This window comes from Aspergillus brunneoviolaceus (assembly GCF_003184695.1).
Source record: "Aspergillus brunneoviolaceus CBS 621.78 unplaced genomic scaffold BO95scaffold_116, whole genome shotgun sequence".
Classification (NCBI taxonomy): Eukaryota; Fungi; Ascomycota; class Eurotiomycetes; order Eurotiales; family Aspergillaceae; genus Aspergillus; species Aspergillus brunneoviolaceus.
The window spans coordinates 1-14486 of NW_020290846.1; the positions used below are offsets into that span (position 1 = coordinate 1).

At 57.2% G+C, this 14486-nt stretch overlaps 6 protein-coding genes across 6 annotated transcripts; 3 read left to right on the forward strand and 3 right to left on the reverse strand.

Annotated features, from left to right (window-relative positions):
* The first annotated feature begins 16 nt into the window (after positions 1–16).
* On the forward strand, positions 17–4255 carry BO95DRAFT_448353 (putative serine/threonine protein kinase). Its single transcript, XM_025587827.1, has 4 exons — positions 17–785; positions 841–1283; positions 1333–3427; positions 3481–4255. Exons 1-4 carry the CDS (start codon positions 471–473, stop codon positions 4033–4035), a joined length of 3408 nt encoding a protein of 1135 aa, XP_025436441.1. The 5' UTR covers positions 17–470; the 3' UTR covers positions 4036–4255.
* On the reverse strand, positions 4242–5942 carry BO95DRAFT_486602 (nucleoside-diphosphate-sugar epimerase). Its single transcript, XM_025590462.1, has 4 exons — positions 5810–5942; positions 5541–5746; positions 5088–5402; positions 4242–4967 (listed from the first exon to the last, which is right to left on the reverse strand). Exons 1-4 carry the CDS (start codon positions 5833–5835, stop codon positions 4438–4440), a joined length of 1077 nt encoding a protein of 358 aa, XP_025436442.1. The 5' UTR covers positions 5836–5942; the 3' UTR covers positions 4242–4437.
* A 696-nt stretch (positions 5943–6638) lies between these two features.
* Positions 6639–8745, forward strand: BO95DRAFT_486603 (MFS general substrate transporter; the record flags this gene model as incomplete). Its single annotated transcript, XM_025590463.1, has 3 exons — positions 6639–7234; positions 7289–7686; positions 7734–8745. The coding sequence occupies exons 1-3, from the start codon at positions 6935–6937 to the stop codon at positions 8743–8745; spliced, it is 1710 nt and encodes a 569-aa protein (XP_025436443.1). The 5' UTR covers positions 6639–6934.
* Positions 8746–9069: 324 nt separating this feature from the next.
* Positions 9070–10293, reverse strand: BO95DRAFT_519125 (GNAT family N-acetyltransferase; the record flags this gene model as incomplete). Its single annotated transcript, XM_025592008.1, has 2 exons — positions 9396–10293; positions 9070–9299 (listed from the first exon to the last, which is right to left on the reverse strand). Exons 1-2 carry the CDS (start codon positions 10081–10083, stop codon positions 9070–9072), a joined length of 918 nt encoding a protein of 305 aa, XP_025436444.1. The 5' UTR covers positions 10084–10293.
* BO95DRAFT_34614 (uncharacterized protein) lies at positions 10203–11980 on the reverse strand. Its single transcript, XM_025581989.1, has 2 exons — positions 10540–11980; positions 10203–10462 (listed from the first exon to the last, which is right to left on the reverse strand). Exon 1 carries the CDS (start codon positions 11660–11662, stop codon positions 10628–10630), a length of 1035 nt encoding a protein of 344 aa, XP_025436445.1. The 5' UTR covers positions 11663–11980; the 3' UTR covers positions 10203–10462; positions 10540–10627.
* A 1177-nt stretch (positions 11981–13157) lies between these two features.
* On the forward strand, positions 13158–14483 carry BO95DRAFT_376850 (D-isomer specific 2-hydroxyacid dehydrogenase family protein; the record flags this gene model as incomplete). The annotated part of the gene is made up of 4 exons (XM_025583224.1): positions 13158–13305; positions 13396–13462; positions 13534–13817; positions 13909–14483. The coding sequence occupies 4 exons, from the start codon at positions 13158–13160 to the stop codon at positions 14481–14483; spliced, it is 1074 nt and encodes a 357-aa protein (XP_025436446.1).
* Positions 14484–14486: the final 3 nt, after the last annotated feature.

Genomic DNA, 14486 nt, shown 5'->3' on the forward strand with positions numbered 1-14486 from the left:
TCCTCCCCCCCTCTCCCTCAAACACAAAAACTCTTTGGGTTGTGCGGCGTTATATGCATGGCTTTGTGTTTTTAAGCGTCATTGTTTTATAATTTTGTTGATTCCCGGTATGTCTGTCTTGTTGCTGGCCTAGTCTTCTTGCTGCCCGCATGCTCTGCTTGTCGGTGGTTCTCCCGTTGCTGCCGTGAAAGAGTCCCTCGACCCATCGATCAATGACCGGCGTTGGAGCTCCCCGAGTGGCGACGCGTGCATATCATCTTATCGCTTCACGTTACTAACCTCTCAAAAAGATACTCAGGCATCGATCGGTTCATCATACCTCCCTATCGTCCCATTCGCCCTTCCTTGACTATCTCGACCGCCCCATCTGATGTTCGCTACGCCCGACATACTTGCCCGAAGCTGCTGGTCTGTCTCTGGTCGCAAGCATTGATACCCAACTATAAGACGCGACGTCTTGTGAGTGCAACATGTTGGACGCATTGTCACCGCGATCCACCAACCAAGTGATCAGACCAAAGGTGTCGATGGAGCGTAAAGTGCTGGATAAAAACGCTGCCGCCGCTGCCGCCGCTCAGAAAACCTCGTCGTCGAAGAACCATGCGCCACCACCGCCGTCATTAGTCGTTGAGCCCGAGGAGGATGGAGAGCAATACTCGACTGGGGCGTTCCTGGGAAAGGGAGGCTTTGCGATTTGTTATGAGGGGACCCTGCTGCGCAATGGCCGCGTCTTCGCTATGAAAGTAGTCCGGTCTGAAATGGCCCAGAAGAAGATGCAAGAGAAGGTATTGCACTAGACGCGCACTTCGCTGTCGAACGGTTACTGACCTTGCCGCGCAGTTCCGAACAGAGCTTCAGATCCATTCGAAAATGCGCCACCCCCATATCGTCGAGTTCCATCGCGCCTTCGCCTTCGACAGCTGCATATATGTCATCCTGGAATTATGCCCGAATGGATCGGTCATGGACATGGTAAGGAAGAGAAAATGCTTGAGCTTACCCGAGGTCCGACGATTCATGATCCAGCTCTGCGGTGCAGTGAAATATCTGCACAAGCGCAATGTCGCACACCGAGACTTGAAGATGGGGAACCTCTTTCTGGACAAGAACATGGACATCAAGGTCGGCGACTTCGGCCTCGCGGCTATGATTGTATCAGAGAAGGACGAAAAGCGAAGGAGAACACTATGCGGCACACCAAACTATATCGCGCCGGAGGTTCTTGATCGGAGCAAGGGTGGACACACTCAGAAGGTGGATATTTGGTCATTGGGTGTTATTTGGTAAGTATCCTGAACTACCTTGAACGAACCTCAGGCTAAGTATGTGCAGCTTCGCTATGCTTACAGGTTACCCGCCATTCCAATCTAAAACGCAAGAAGAGATCTATAAGAAAGTTCGAAACCTGACATATGTCTGGCCCAAGGGGGCCGAGTGCGCCAACCACATTCCCGAAGAGGCTAAAACCCTCGTGAGCTCGTGTCTCAATCTGTCAGAAGATGAACGCCCCGAACCGGATGACCTGGTTGAACATCCATTCTTCAGCATGTACGAGGGCTGCATACCGAAACGTCTAGATCCGAGAAGCTGCCTCAACAGGCCTGTCTGGTTGAGACCGGATGAGCCTCGTGGCGATCACATGATGATGGGTTATAGTTTGGAGTACGACGACAGGCTTTCTGGATATATAGAACACGTGGACGACCCAAGTCAGCGATATGCCATATGTAGAGCCGCGTTCTACACGCTATGCGGAGTGGGCCGGAAACCGGATGGCTCTGCGCGCAAGGCTGCGGGCAGAAACTGCTCGAAGTCCGCTTATGCCGAGTGTTTAATTGAGGAGGAAAGAGGTTTCCAGCCGGTCATCCCGTTGCCGGAGGACATTGTGTACAAATACCCCAATGTACCAGATGGAGATTGGAGTGACCCGGTATCTGCTCTGTTGGCCCGAAAGGATGGTTCCTCATTCGACGAGAGTGTGCTTTCCAGGAAAAGCAGTGGGTCTGTACACGCTAATGCAGCTTCACTTACCCGCACTCAAGCAGCACTGGCCGCTGCGCAGCAGCGACGGAAGGAGTCTCAGAGCCACGCAGCGACGCTCCGGCAGCAGGCTGCTACTGGCAGAGGCTCTGTCCGGAAAATATCCGCGATCTGCGAACCTCCAGCCGCAGCAGCACGGGCTGTTTCCGACGGAAGAGGTGTCGACTCTAACGTTGCAGCTGCAGTGCCCATTCCCACAGGTGGACTGGCTGGACGCCCTATCCGAGCGCGCCGCGGCGTGGCGGCGTCCTATTCTAGCTCGTTGCGCGACTTGGATCGAAATATTCCACCGCAAGCGTTGTCGAGCAATGGTCCCGGCATACTTACTATTGGCAAAACGCGATCACAGTCCCGTAGGCTAGAGGCTGCTAGCCAAGAAAGCACACAGACGATGCCGGTTGTGCAAGAGCGCGTGGTGTCGGCAACAGCAGACAGCAAACCTGTGAAAGCACGCCAATCATCCCTCCGCTCAGCCCCAAAGGCGGAGCCCACTGAAGCATCAAAGCCAAGGTCAGAGCCTAAGGGGTCTTTTAGCGAAGGCTCGACCGGGGAGCGAAAACTTGTGCGTTCTGAGACACAGTCTTCACAGTCGACCAACAGCTCCAGCAGCAGGGCGACTACCTCATTGGGTACCAAGCCACGATCGACGTTAGGGGCTCATCCTCTCTTTCACTCGAGTGACCCCTGCGAGATACTCCCAAGGACATCGCTCGAAGATGTGAATACCGACCTGAGACACATGCTAGCTAACATGGTACCGCATTCTGCAGCACGAAGAAGGGCAGGGCTGCGCAGAACGCCTCACTCGTATGTCATCAAATGGGTCGATTACACTAATCGGTACGGAATCGGCTATGTGCTGGACGATGGCAGCGTGGGGTGTCTATTCAAGGCTGAGCACAGCCAGCAAGCGAGTGGCGTGGTGGTACGGGACGGCGAAAGACATATTCGCCGCAAAGCCCGTAGCCAGGAGGATGGGCACTACGTATACCCGGAAGCTGACCAGCTGATTCCACGACACGGGAAGCCGGTGGAATTCTACGAAAACTGTAACCTGAACTTTTCCGAATGCCGCGGCGGAATTCGGAAAGCGTCCATTTCGCCGTCACTATTCGAAGTGAAGAGTTCTTCCAGTGGCTCGTCAGGTTCTGGTATCAAAGTCCGCACCAATTCGGGCATTGACTGTGCGCGTGCGGATGCGGAGAAGATCAAACGTGTCAAGTTGGTTGATCAGTTTGGCAAGTACATGATCGGGTCTCTTGGTCGACATGGTGACGAAACCCTCGTCGAAGACGAATTGGCCATCGACAACCCAGGCCAGTTCATCAAGTTCTACCAGCGACTGGGCAATGTGGGCGTCTGGGGATTTGGAGACGGTGCATTTCAGGTTAGTACACCAAACTTCAGTCAGAAAGGCCATGCGGATTAACAGTCTTGTAGTTCAACTTCCCCGATCACACCAAACTCGTCATTTCTCCAGGGCGCACGAGAAGTTCGTCGCCGTGGGTTGATTTCTATCATCTCTCACCTTCGGCTGCGCGGTACCTGAGCGCCAAAGGAAGAATGCACCCCTCTGGGTTTGACACACGGGCTGTAGCGTCGGACGAAGTTTCCACGTTCCTCAGCATTGCCTACGGCGGTAGTGCTAGTGCAGCCGACGACCGAATCCGCGATGTTCTTGACGCGAACCTGTTCATACCAAAGATCATCTTCATCAAGGAGGTCATGAAGGGTTGGATCAAGCAAGGGCGGCTAGGAGGGCGGCCGTCATCTTCTGAAGGTCTCAGTGCGCTTGAAATCTTCTGGGAGGGCTCCCAGGAACACGCCCACGCAGGCAGCAGCGGCAGCAAGTTCGTTTGGGTGACCGTCGGCGCGCCAGGAGGAGATGGAGAGTATCGGTCCATCTCCTTGAAGGATAAGAAGGGAGAGGGGGAGGTCGAAGAGGAGGTCGAAGCGCTACGGGAGCGTCTTCGGATGCTGGGAGTACCAACATAGGCCTTGTCCGGGCCGTTTGCCATTAACGATTTTACGAATGATTGCACTCGCTTCTTTTTTCCTTGTGTCATCGGGTTCAGGCTTGCATGTCTACTGGCTCTTTGCCGGTCTGCGTCTGTGGTCAGTCTATCTTTCTGAGCGGTGCTGTTATTGCATACATGGAGCTTCGGCTGCGTATAATACTAGCATATAACATTTGATTATCGGTGTTTTGCGAGTGTGCCTGGTCATTGTAGATGAGTTGTAAGTCTGTCTGTCAAAGGAATGTCAAGCGTAGTCGACCTGTATGATTTCCCATGTACCGTCTTTCTACACTATAAATGCCTGGAAGCTCGCCATCTCAACCAAAATCTCGAGCTCTCTCAGCTTCAGCCTTATCCACACCTACAGAGAGAAGAAATCTCACTTCAGCAACCTGCGCTGCTCATCCTCCAAGATCTCCGGCAGCGTCGCCTCCAGACTCGGCCGCGAAGGCGTCCACCCCAGCACCTTGGCCGCCCTCCTCGCCCTCCCCCGCGAGTTCAGCCCCCAGCTCAGCGACTCAAACCCAGCGAACTTCTTCCCCTCCTCCAAGCTGATCTGCTCCGCCCTCGACTGCCCGATCAGGCCCAGCTCAGCTGCATACTTGGCGATCGCCCGCGACAGCTCCCCCCAAACATGCTCGCCATTCTCGGCGAGGTAGTAGGCGCGCGCGCCCCAGCGCTCGCGGTCGTTGGCGTCGTCGGCGTTGCTGCCATCGCGCTGACGACCCTCTCTTTCAGCCACGGCCGCCTCGACCAGCAAGACATACAGATCGCTGAGATCGTGCACGTGCACATTGTTCCAGATGGATTTGCCCGCGCCGATGATGGGCGCTTTCTGGAGCTCGAGCGTCACGCGCGCCAGCTCGTAGACTTGCCGGCCGCGGCGGGAGGAGGGGCCTCTCCCTCTTCCTGTTCGGTGTTGTCAACAGCAGTTTCCAGCCAGATACACACATCGTGTTAGAGCTAACGCTGAAGGTGCAAGAGATGAGAGCTGGGGGGCCGTGGCCCGTGGGGCCCGTGGGGACATACCGTAGATGGTCGGCGGACACACCAGCGCCGTCCGAACGACCTCCCCCCGTTTCGCCCCCGTCTCCAGCACGATCTCGTCCACGTTCCGGTGGAACGCATGCGCCGGCAAGCTCAGCAGCTCGTCCACCCCGTCCCAGTCGTCGTACACCTTGTCGCTGGCCTCGCCGAACACGTCCCGGTCCGTGTCCGCGTACGTCAGGATCCCCGTCCCGCCCGTGTGCAGCCAGTACCCCGGCTTCACGGGGGTGTGGCCCCTGGCCAGGCCGGCGGCGATGGCCTTGGCTGCGTCCGCGTGGTCCGAGGCGTCGGCTGTGTCTGTTTTCCTATTCTGTTAGCTTGAGGGGACTGGTTGGTTGGTTCGTCTTCCGCTGTAGGCGTAGCGTAGCAAGACGGGAGCCCTGGGCTGGGGATATCGGAGATAGGTGAATGGGGTAAGGGGATGGGCAAACTTACGGAGAACAATATCGGCGTCGGCGCTCTCCTTCTCCAACAGCGCGGAGTTGTCGAGGTCGCCGATGACTACCCGCGCGGAGGGGTATTGCTCCTGCACGGCTTGGGCTTTCTCGGCGCTGCGGACTAGCACGGTGTATTGATACTCCGGGTGCTTCTGGACGAGGGCGTAGAGGGCGTCGCCGCCGATGTAGCCGGTTGCGCCGGTGCTGGTGGGGGTTTGGTTAGTTGAAGTTGGGGGTTTTAACTAATGGGGGTGGTGGTGGACTTGCATGAAGATCTTGGGGAGGTGGGTCATCTTTGGCTGCTTTGTGGTATGTGTATTTGTATGTGTATATATGCTGTAATCAATGGTTGTGTTTGAGAGTTTATGTTTGGCATGAATGAGGCCTTGATATAGTATGTAGGCGGAGATGATAGGCCCATGACGTGATGGTTGTTCTACAGTGCTGATTAATAATGCATCTTGAGGTTGAGGCCTGAGGCTTGCCGCAGGTGTGAAAGGGTTGGTGCTTGATATGGCAATCTCGGCCGACGGCGGTTACCGCCGACAAACTGACTGGGTTTAGATTCCGCAATGCACTGCATCTGCATGCATCCTCATTCCTCATTCTTCTTGTCTGCTTGGATCCTGTACTTGACAGTCACTCAAACCCCAAAAGTGGAAGACAGGCATGCTTGCTGACGGTGCTCATGCTAGGGGTCTCAGGACTCTAACTCACTTAAAGCTTTGGACTCACTTAAGGCCTGTGGGACACTGATCGACCACCATGGCACGACCCTCGAGGCAACGCAACCCTCAGCATCGAGAGAATCTTGGCAGCAGAGACAAGCAACGTCAGCCAATGGTGTTTCCGTTGTGCAGCTGCTCCCCCACTCGCTGCCCGATTCCTATTTGACAGCTGGGGGTTATGTCCGACCCCAGCTCCATCCGCTCGGGGTGTGGGCCGTTTTTTGCGTCCGATCTCCGCTCGCGGGATGAAGTTTTACCCTCTTGACGGGGACAATGCTGCGGATTTGTGCGTTTTTGCAGGGCAATGGTACTTATCCCTAAGGAATTCCTGCGTCTGATGATTTAATGCGACGTGAGGGACACACGAAGGGTCAATCGGCTGGGGATCTCCACGACGCTTTGGTTTGCCCTTGATAACGGGCTATACTCCTTGACCAATCCCTCAAAGTCACCATGAGCAGCACGCTCAATATCTCCGCGGCCGAGTTTTACGTACTGGGCCGCAGATAAGGCATGCTTCGATATTGAAAACCTGTGACTCGTCGGGCTCGGCTCCGGTCGACAGCTGCCCCTCAGGTCTACATAAAGCGGGGTGCTGTTCCCCACGTCTATCATTTTTTTCTCTCTCGTCCTTCTGGCCACTTGTAAACTTGGACAAACAAAGATGGCGACGGAACAGGTCCTGCCGGTGACTCGTGAGCGTAACATCGAGGCCCAGAGTGCCTTTGCCTCCACTCTGGTGGCCGATGTCGAGAAAGCGCCTCACCCCAAGGAGTCTCCTTCGGACAGACCGCACACCAATGTCTACGGATCGACGATCGACACCCCGACTTCCCAGGCGGGAACGGACGCGGTTTATGCGGCCAAGGCGGCGCTCTTGAATCAAGCCTTGTTGGACATGGGCATGGGCCTGTACCAGTGGTTGCTCTTTGTGATCACTAGTGTCGGATGGTTTCTGGATAGTGTATGTTGGAACTTAAACCATACGTGAGAATCATGAAGGGTGCTAACGTTTTAGTTCTGGCTGATGTCGTTCTTCATTATAGCCCCGTCCGCCGCCAACGAGGCGCAATTCTTCTACTCGTACAACAAGGAGGCTTATCTGTTTATCAGCTTGTTTGTTGGCATCACCACCGGTGCGACGGCCTGGCCCTGGATGTCCGACTTCCTGGGCCGCAAGTGGATCTTCACCAGCACCGTCGTCCTCATGGGCATGGGAGGACTGGTGGGAGCCGGAATGCCCGCCTTCACGGGTCTTTGTGTGGTGGGATTCGTTGTGGGCTTTGCGGTGGCTGGAAACCAAGTTGTGGATGCGATGATCCTGCTGGAGTCGGTTCCTGCCTCGCACCAGTTCTTGGTCACCATCCAAGGTGCTTTCTGGGGACTGGGACAGCTTGTGGCGTCAGCTGTTGGCTGGTGAGTGTGCTCCTGTCTCGGTTGAAGACTGGTCTAACCGAGCATAGGGCGTTCATCGCGGAGTACACATGCGGCACTGGTCCCGACGAGGTCAGCACGGCGACAGCACTCTCCCACCAATCCCGCGCCACAGGATCCGGTAGCGGTGGGGGCGGCAGCAGCAGCAGCAGCAGCAGCTCCTGCCACTATGTCAGCAACAAGGGATGGCGATACGTGTGGTGGACCTTCGGCTGCATGACCCTGTTCCTGTACCTCTGCCGCTTCGCCTTCCCCCTCCGCGAGACGCCCAAATACCTGCTCTCGAAACGCCGGGACGCCGAAGCGACGCAGCTGGTCAAGGACATGGCCGCCTACAACAAGCGGCGCACCTGGTTGGACGAGTCGTCCTTCGCGCGCATCGACTCGACCGTGGACGCCAGCACGCCCGGGTCGCGTCGACCATCCCGCCTCAAGGCGCTGCTGTCATTCGCCGGCCCTCTCTGCTTTGCCGCGCTGTGCCTCCTCTGGTCCGTCACGGGGCTGACCTTCATCCTCCACAAGACCTACATCAGCACGTACCTCGTCACCAAGGGCGTGGCCTCGGTCACCGCCACCACCGTGACCACGGACTATCTGTACAGCCGGTACCTGTACGTGGCCATCTGCGCTATCCCTGGCCCGATCATCGCTGGCTTTCTGATCGAGGCCAAGGGTCTCGGACGCAAGCGCACGGGGGCTGTGCTTGCGGTGCTAACGGGGCTGTTCATGTTCCTGGCGACGGTGTCGCGATCCCGCGACGCGCTCTTGGCGTTCGAATGCATCCTGTCGTTCCTGGGGGCTGCCAACCTGGCCGTGCTCACCACGTACACGGTGGAGCTGTTCGCCGCGCCCTTCCGCGGCTTCGGTTTGGGTGTGATGGGTTTCCTGTGCGGGTTGTTCGGGCTGATCGCGTCGGTCGTGACGACGTTCGAGAGCGGTGCTGCCGGCGGCGCGGCGGTGTGGTTCTCCGGTGCGATCTGGGTGGTGATGGGTGCGGCTTGGATGGGCGTACCCGAGACCAAGGGTCGTGCTGCTGCTTAGTCTGGGGAAACGTAGGAAAGAAGAGTAAAATGGGTGGGCGTTAGCCTATGATGGCATGGATGGTATACGAAGTATGAAATATGAAGTATGAAGTATGTGTGCTGTATGTATCAGTTTATCCTTCCGTAATTCAGTTTCCCATGAAATCCTGTCCACGATACCGATATCCCACACTCTGTATGTACACTTGCAGTCTATCCTGATGAGCATATCCAATACCGAAACCACCAACAAGCCCAAATAGCCACTCTCTCCTCTAATCGGATAAACAGCACGTACACATCTAACCAACCCCCCAGCCCCCCTCTTCCAAAATATTAAAATCTATCCCCGCCAGACCATAAACCAATTCCTCTCCCCCCCCTCCTCAACAACGACCTCCCCCTCCGAAACCCTCACAAACCCCCGCTTCACATACAGCGGCCGCCCCTCCCGCGACGCACACAGGTAGATCTGCCTCCCTTCGGCGCGCGCGCGCTCAATGCCCCACGCCAGCAGCCGGGATCCCAGCCCTTGGGACCGGTATGCGGGATTGGTGCCGAGGATGCTGAGGTCTAGCGTCGTTGTTAGTATGAGCTCGTCGCCCAGAGAAGGTGTACTCCGGGGTATTTCCCGTGTATAGTAACGAAATGAAAGGGAGGGGAACGTACGATAATACCCGCCCTCGACGCCGCGCATGTCCTCCTCGCGGTGGCGGGTGGTTTGTGCGCGGAGGCGGAGCAGGAGGTCTTTGTCGGAGGGGGAGAGGTTGGGTGGGAGGGTGGGGTCGGGGTTGGGGTCTTGCGGTTGAGTTGAGGGGGTGGGTTGAGACGGATCTTGATCTTGACTTTGAACTGGGGCAGAAGAGGCAGGCGCAGGCGCAGGCGCAGGCGCAGGGGAAGAGGAAGCGGAGGGAAGCTCCCACTCCGCGAAGGCGACGATTCTGCCTCTCCCTTTCCCTTGCATGCTCTCTTTCTCCACGCCTGGATCCGCGTCCGCATCTCTAGCTGCTGAACTAGGTCCCGTTGCATCGTCACTGGCCGCATAGCTCCCTGTCTCGCTATCGCTTCCGGCTGCGGAGCTATCACTCCCATTCTCCTCAGGGGTACTACCGATCGCCGCAGGAAGCGGCTCCGCCGCATAATCCACCATCTTGAGCACCACGCTCCGGCCGCTTGCGATCTTCCGGCGGAGGTTGGCGGTCCACCACGCGTGCATCTCCGGGGTCGGGGGGAAGACGCGCCGGTGGGCCGCGTTGGTGAAGCAGGTGAAGTACAGGGTGGCGAGGGCGGGGGCGTCGGCTTCGGTGGCTGTTTCGAGATGCATGGTGCTGCCGGTGGGCTGGTCGGATTTCTGCATGTGTGATGGATTGGGTGGGGTGGTGGGTTGGTGGGTTGGTCAAGAGGTGAGTTTGTATTGGGGGTGGATGGATGGAGTGTGGTTTTCTCGGATGGTTTGAGGAGGGATTGTTGTGGTTGGGGTTGAGGTTGAGGTTTGGTCGCGGATTTATACTTCAGACTCAGGGGATTCTTTCTTTGTGGGTGAAGCTAGGCACCAGTCTTTCCTTTGTGTTTATTAGTAGATGGTGTTGTGATAAGTGCTCAGACAACCCTATACTCCGTTCTGTGCTGGGCTTGCAACCTTCGGAGTAGATACTCCTATCAGAGGCAAGAATCAGCTCCGACGGCAAGGGACCAGTTCCGTGGATCGGGGTAATCACGAGTGACTAGACTCTAGACTCGATCGGGATTGCCATTGACACTTAGTAAGTTCCAGTTTCGATCGAAAGATGATTAGAGATTAGATAATGCATACTCAAATTAGCACAAGTCATTACTATCAGTCATACTAAGCATCGTAATGCAGCCAGCAGTCACCGTTGCAGTCACAATCACAGTCACAGTCACGGTTTGCCCTCCGTCGGCGCCGGACTCCGAACCCTCTCCACTACATACGATTCATTGGGATACGGGGAGTGTGGTTGCGGTGACGGATACATCGGACCCTGTTGCTGTTGCTGCTGCACCTGCTGCACCTGCTGCGGTTGTTGCTGTTGCTGTCTATGCTGCGGATAGAACATCCGGCGGTTTGGGCCTCCCTCGCGCGGCGCCGCCCGATTCTCCGTGCTCTTCGTCTGGTCGATCTCGCGCTTCACCCCCTCGTACATGTACTCGATGATGTGGATCTCCTGCTGGATGTCCAGCTCGCAGCCACTCAAGCAAAGCTCGCGCTCGCGCTGCTCGATGTACTCGCGGATGTTGCGCCACTCGTTCTGGTAGTGTTTCAGCCGGTCGGGCAACCCAGAGCCCTTGAGGTACGTGAGCACCCCCGCCATGATTGTGTTGATCGCCCCGAACGCCGTCACCGCCGAGTGCGGCCCGCTCGCGGCGCCCAGCGCCGTCAGGGCTGCTGCCACCACGATCTGGATCCCCAGGCACACGTTGATCAAGACACTAAAGAACCGGTATCGCCGCCCCGCCGAGTGCTCCGCCTTGACGACGCGCGTGTAGATGCCGATATTGGGCGCCGTGCGGCGGTAGTGCTGGAGCGTCGTTAGCGCGGGAATGCTGTCGATCCCCGTCAACGCGCGGAAGACGAGCAATTTGTCCTGCGGCGGAATGAGGGATCCGACGTCGGTGGTGGAGATGGTCAGTTGGCGGGGTTGTTGTGGTTGCTGTGGGTGGTAGGGGTGGTGGTGCTGTTGTGGTTGCTGCTGCTGCTGCTGCGGCGGCGACGGCGGCGGCGGGACAGGAGGTGGCATTGCGGCGGCGCCCATTGCCTCTAAATCTCCGCCCGGCAGCATCCCAGGCGCCGCCGGGGGGAAAACCCCCGGTGAGGTCATTGGGGGAAAATGATGCTGCTCATTTTGCTCGCGTTGTGCACGAGGCAACAAATTCATAAAACGTCCAACAAAACCGGAGCGTGGATGTTGCGCCATCGTGGCGGGTGGAAAAGGGCGGGATGAACCTCCCGAAAAACACAAAAAACTTCAAAGCCCTCGCTCCAAAGGGGGAGACCGGCCCGTTTTAAGGAGCTCTGGGGAAGGGTGGATATCCCCCCTTGGGAGGTTTAATTATTACACATCCAGCCCGGCGCACCTGATGGACGCCACCCCTTTCTGCAAATGGCGCTACTCCCGTGGTGTTCGTGCGCATGGCAGTGCAAGATAGAGAAGCCGGCTGGCCCTTCATTGGTGCTTGACGGCGTGCAAGACCTGCAGCGTCGAGGCAATTTAAGCGGCCGGCTGGACCCTTGACCCACATGGATCGACAAGCAGCAGTTCGGCACGAAATGAGGGGATTGCGTGCGGTTTTCGAGTTCAGCGCGCTCAGTTCGGCAAATTTGACCCAATTGTGAGCTACCTCGTGATGGAAGGAGAGTTCAAATGTTTGAGGGTGACAAGGCTTTGTTGGTCGCTGCAGGAGGATGTGATAGTGGCGAGCTGAACGTGTTCTTGCCGGGGCCGTCATGAAGTTACGCAGTCTGCAGCGCAGTAGCTTGAACGAAGCTGATTAGCCCGTCGACCACACGAGAGAATCACAATGAGTTTGTGGGGGTAAGGGGGGAATTGACAGATGACTCGCGATACGGACCTAGACTCGACAGTCTGGAGCAGGCTTCGCGCTAGCAAGGATTTTTCGGCCATGGCCGCCGTATCGATCACTCCAAAAGAGACGGCCACTGTCCGAGTCTCCGAGACAACGATCAGCCACGGGGCGGGCTGGAGCTCACGGCCCCATTCTGCAAGCACTAAGCCGGGTGAACCACGGATAGGCGCCTGTCAGATTGGAGGATGGGAAGTCCAAGCGATTCGACGATTCGAGGGAGTGAAGTGTGCTGTCCGCCGTCGATCCCACTTTCGTGAACAGGTCATGAACCAGTCTTTAAGCGACGTACTTCTGTCATGTTTGTTGTGGTGGCACCGTTAACCGGAAGTTGGCGGGACGGCATGTTTCGACACTGGAAGAATAGATTAATTGATGACCCGCCTCCGATCGGCAATTGTAAGTTGTGACTGACCTAAAGATTAATCTCCATCGCAACATCAACATCTCCCATGATGCCAGCGGAGTCTCACAAGAGTAAAGCACATGTATGGTAAGTGAGAGCGACCGAGCAGCGCAAGAGAAAGAAGATACAAAGTAGCGAGCCAAGAACGATCGAGCGATAAGAGAAGAAAGACGCCGGCGGGCTTAGTTATCAGTTATCTCGACCGTTCCCCGCGCTTAGTAATCTCCCCCTCTCCCCCGGGACTCTGGTCTATCAAGCATACCGAAAATCGTCGCAATTGCCGGCGATAAGGGAAAAAGGGAAAAAGCGCCAGAAACCGAGTCAATGGCGCAATCTAACCCCCTCACGTCCACTCTTGCATTGACGCTCGACACTTTCGGGATCCCTTCATGTCTACTACACACTCACAATCGCAATTCACCATGGGAGACGCACCTCTAGCCCAAGACCGGATCCTCATCACCAACGCCGGCGACTTCTCGCCCGCTCTCCTCGAGGAGATCCAGGCCAAGTTCGCCCACGCGGATATCACCTATCTGAAGCTTGAGAACTTCGCCCCAATCCCCAGCGGTATGCTTGCTGTTTTCTTCGGAGGAATTTTTCGAAGATCGAGACTTTTATTATGCGAAATACTGACCCCCCTCCCCCCCCACCTCGCAGAATACGCCCAAAGAGCCACCCATATCGTGACGTTCAGCAACCTCCCCAACGTCGAAGATGTGCGCAAGTACGTGGCTCTCCGTTATCCTTATCACTTCGACATTCCCCAAGACCCTCAAAACTAAACGTCAGTAACAGCGTCAAGCTCATCCACTTCTTCTCCGCCGGCCTCGACCACATCATGACGCACCCGATCGTCCAGACCACCACAATCCCACTGACGTCCAGCTCTGGGATCCACGGGCCCCCGATCGCCGAGTGGGTGATCATGAACTGGCTCGTGGCCTCGCGGCGGTTCGTGAACATCTACAAGAGCCAGGAGCGCCACCACTGGGGCAAGTACGGGGAGTGGATGAGCGGGGTCCACGACCAGGTCGGCCGGAAGGTCGGGATTCTGGGGTACGGGAGTATCGGGCGGCAGAGTACGTTTCCCCCCTTCACACAAAAACCCACCTCCCCGACTTTAGCGGGAGGTCTATATAGCCGATGGCTAGCTAATTGTGGGCGCAAAAGTCGGCCGCGTCGCCTCCGCCCTCGGCATGCAGGTGCACGCCTACACGGCCTCCCCACGACCGACGCCCGCCTCCCGCGTCGATACGGGGTACATCGTGCCCGGCACGGGGGACCGCGAGGGCACGATCCCCGTCTCGTGGCATCACGGCACGGATCGGGCGTCGATCCACGCCTTCCTGGCGCTGGGGCTGGACCACCTCGTCGTCGCGCTGCCGCTGACCCCGCAGACGACGCATCTGCTGGGCGCGGCCGAGTTCCGGCTGCTGGCGGCGCATGCCTCGAATAAACCCTTCGTCACGAACATCGCCCGCGGCAAGATCGTCGACCAGACCGCGTTGGTGGCCGCGCTGCGCGAGGGCGTCCTCGGCGGCGCCGCGCTGGACGTCACGGACCCCGAGCCCTTGCCCGCCGACGATCCGCTGTGGGAGGCGCCGAACGTGCAGATCAGTCCGCATATCAGCGGCGCTGGGCTGGAGTATATCCCGCGGTCGTTGGATATCCTGAAGGAGAATCTGGGGCGGCTGGCGCGCGGGGAGGGGGTTTTGAATGAGTATAAACGCGGGAAGGGGTATTGAACA

Coding starts and splice junctions, on each gene's coding strand:
- BO95DRAFT_448353 (XM_025587827.1), top strand. CDS start 471: ATGTTGGACGCATTGTCACCGCGATCCACCAACCAAGTGATCAGACCA. Junction 786..840: donor AGAAGAAGATGCAAGAGAAG/GTATTGCACTAG, acceptor CTTGCCGCGCAG/TTCCGAACAGAGCTTCAGAT. Junction 1,284..1,332: donor TGGTCATTGGGTGTTATTTG/GTAAGTATCCTG, acceptor AAGTATGTGCAG/CTTCGCTATGCTTACAGGTT.
- BO95DRAFT_486602 (XM_025590462.1), bottom strand. CDS start 5,835: ATGACCCACCTCCCCAAGATCTTCAT. Junction 5,747..5,809: donor CACCTCCCCAAGATCTTCAT/GCAAGTCCACCA, acceptor AACCCCCACCAG/CACCGGCGCAACCGGCTACA. Junction 5,403..5,540: donor CGACGCCGATATTGTTCTCC/GTAAGTTTGCCC, acceptor ATAGGAAAACAG/ACACAGCCGACGCCTCGGAC.
- BO95DRAFT_34614 (XM_025581989.1), bottom strand. CDS start 11,662: ATGGCGCAACATCCACGCTCCGGTTTTGTTGGACGTTTTATGAATTTG.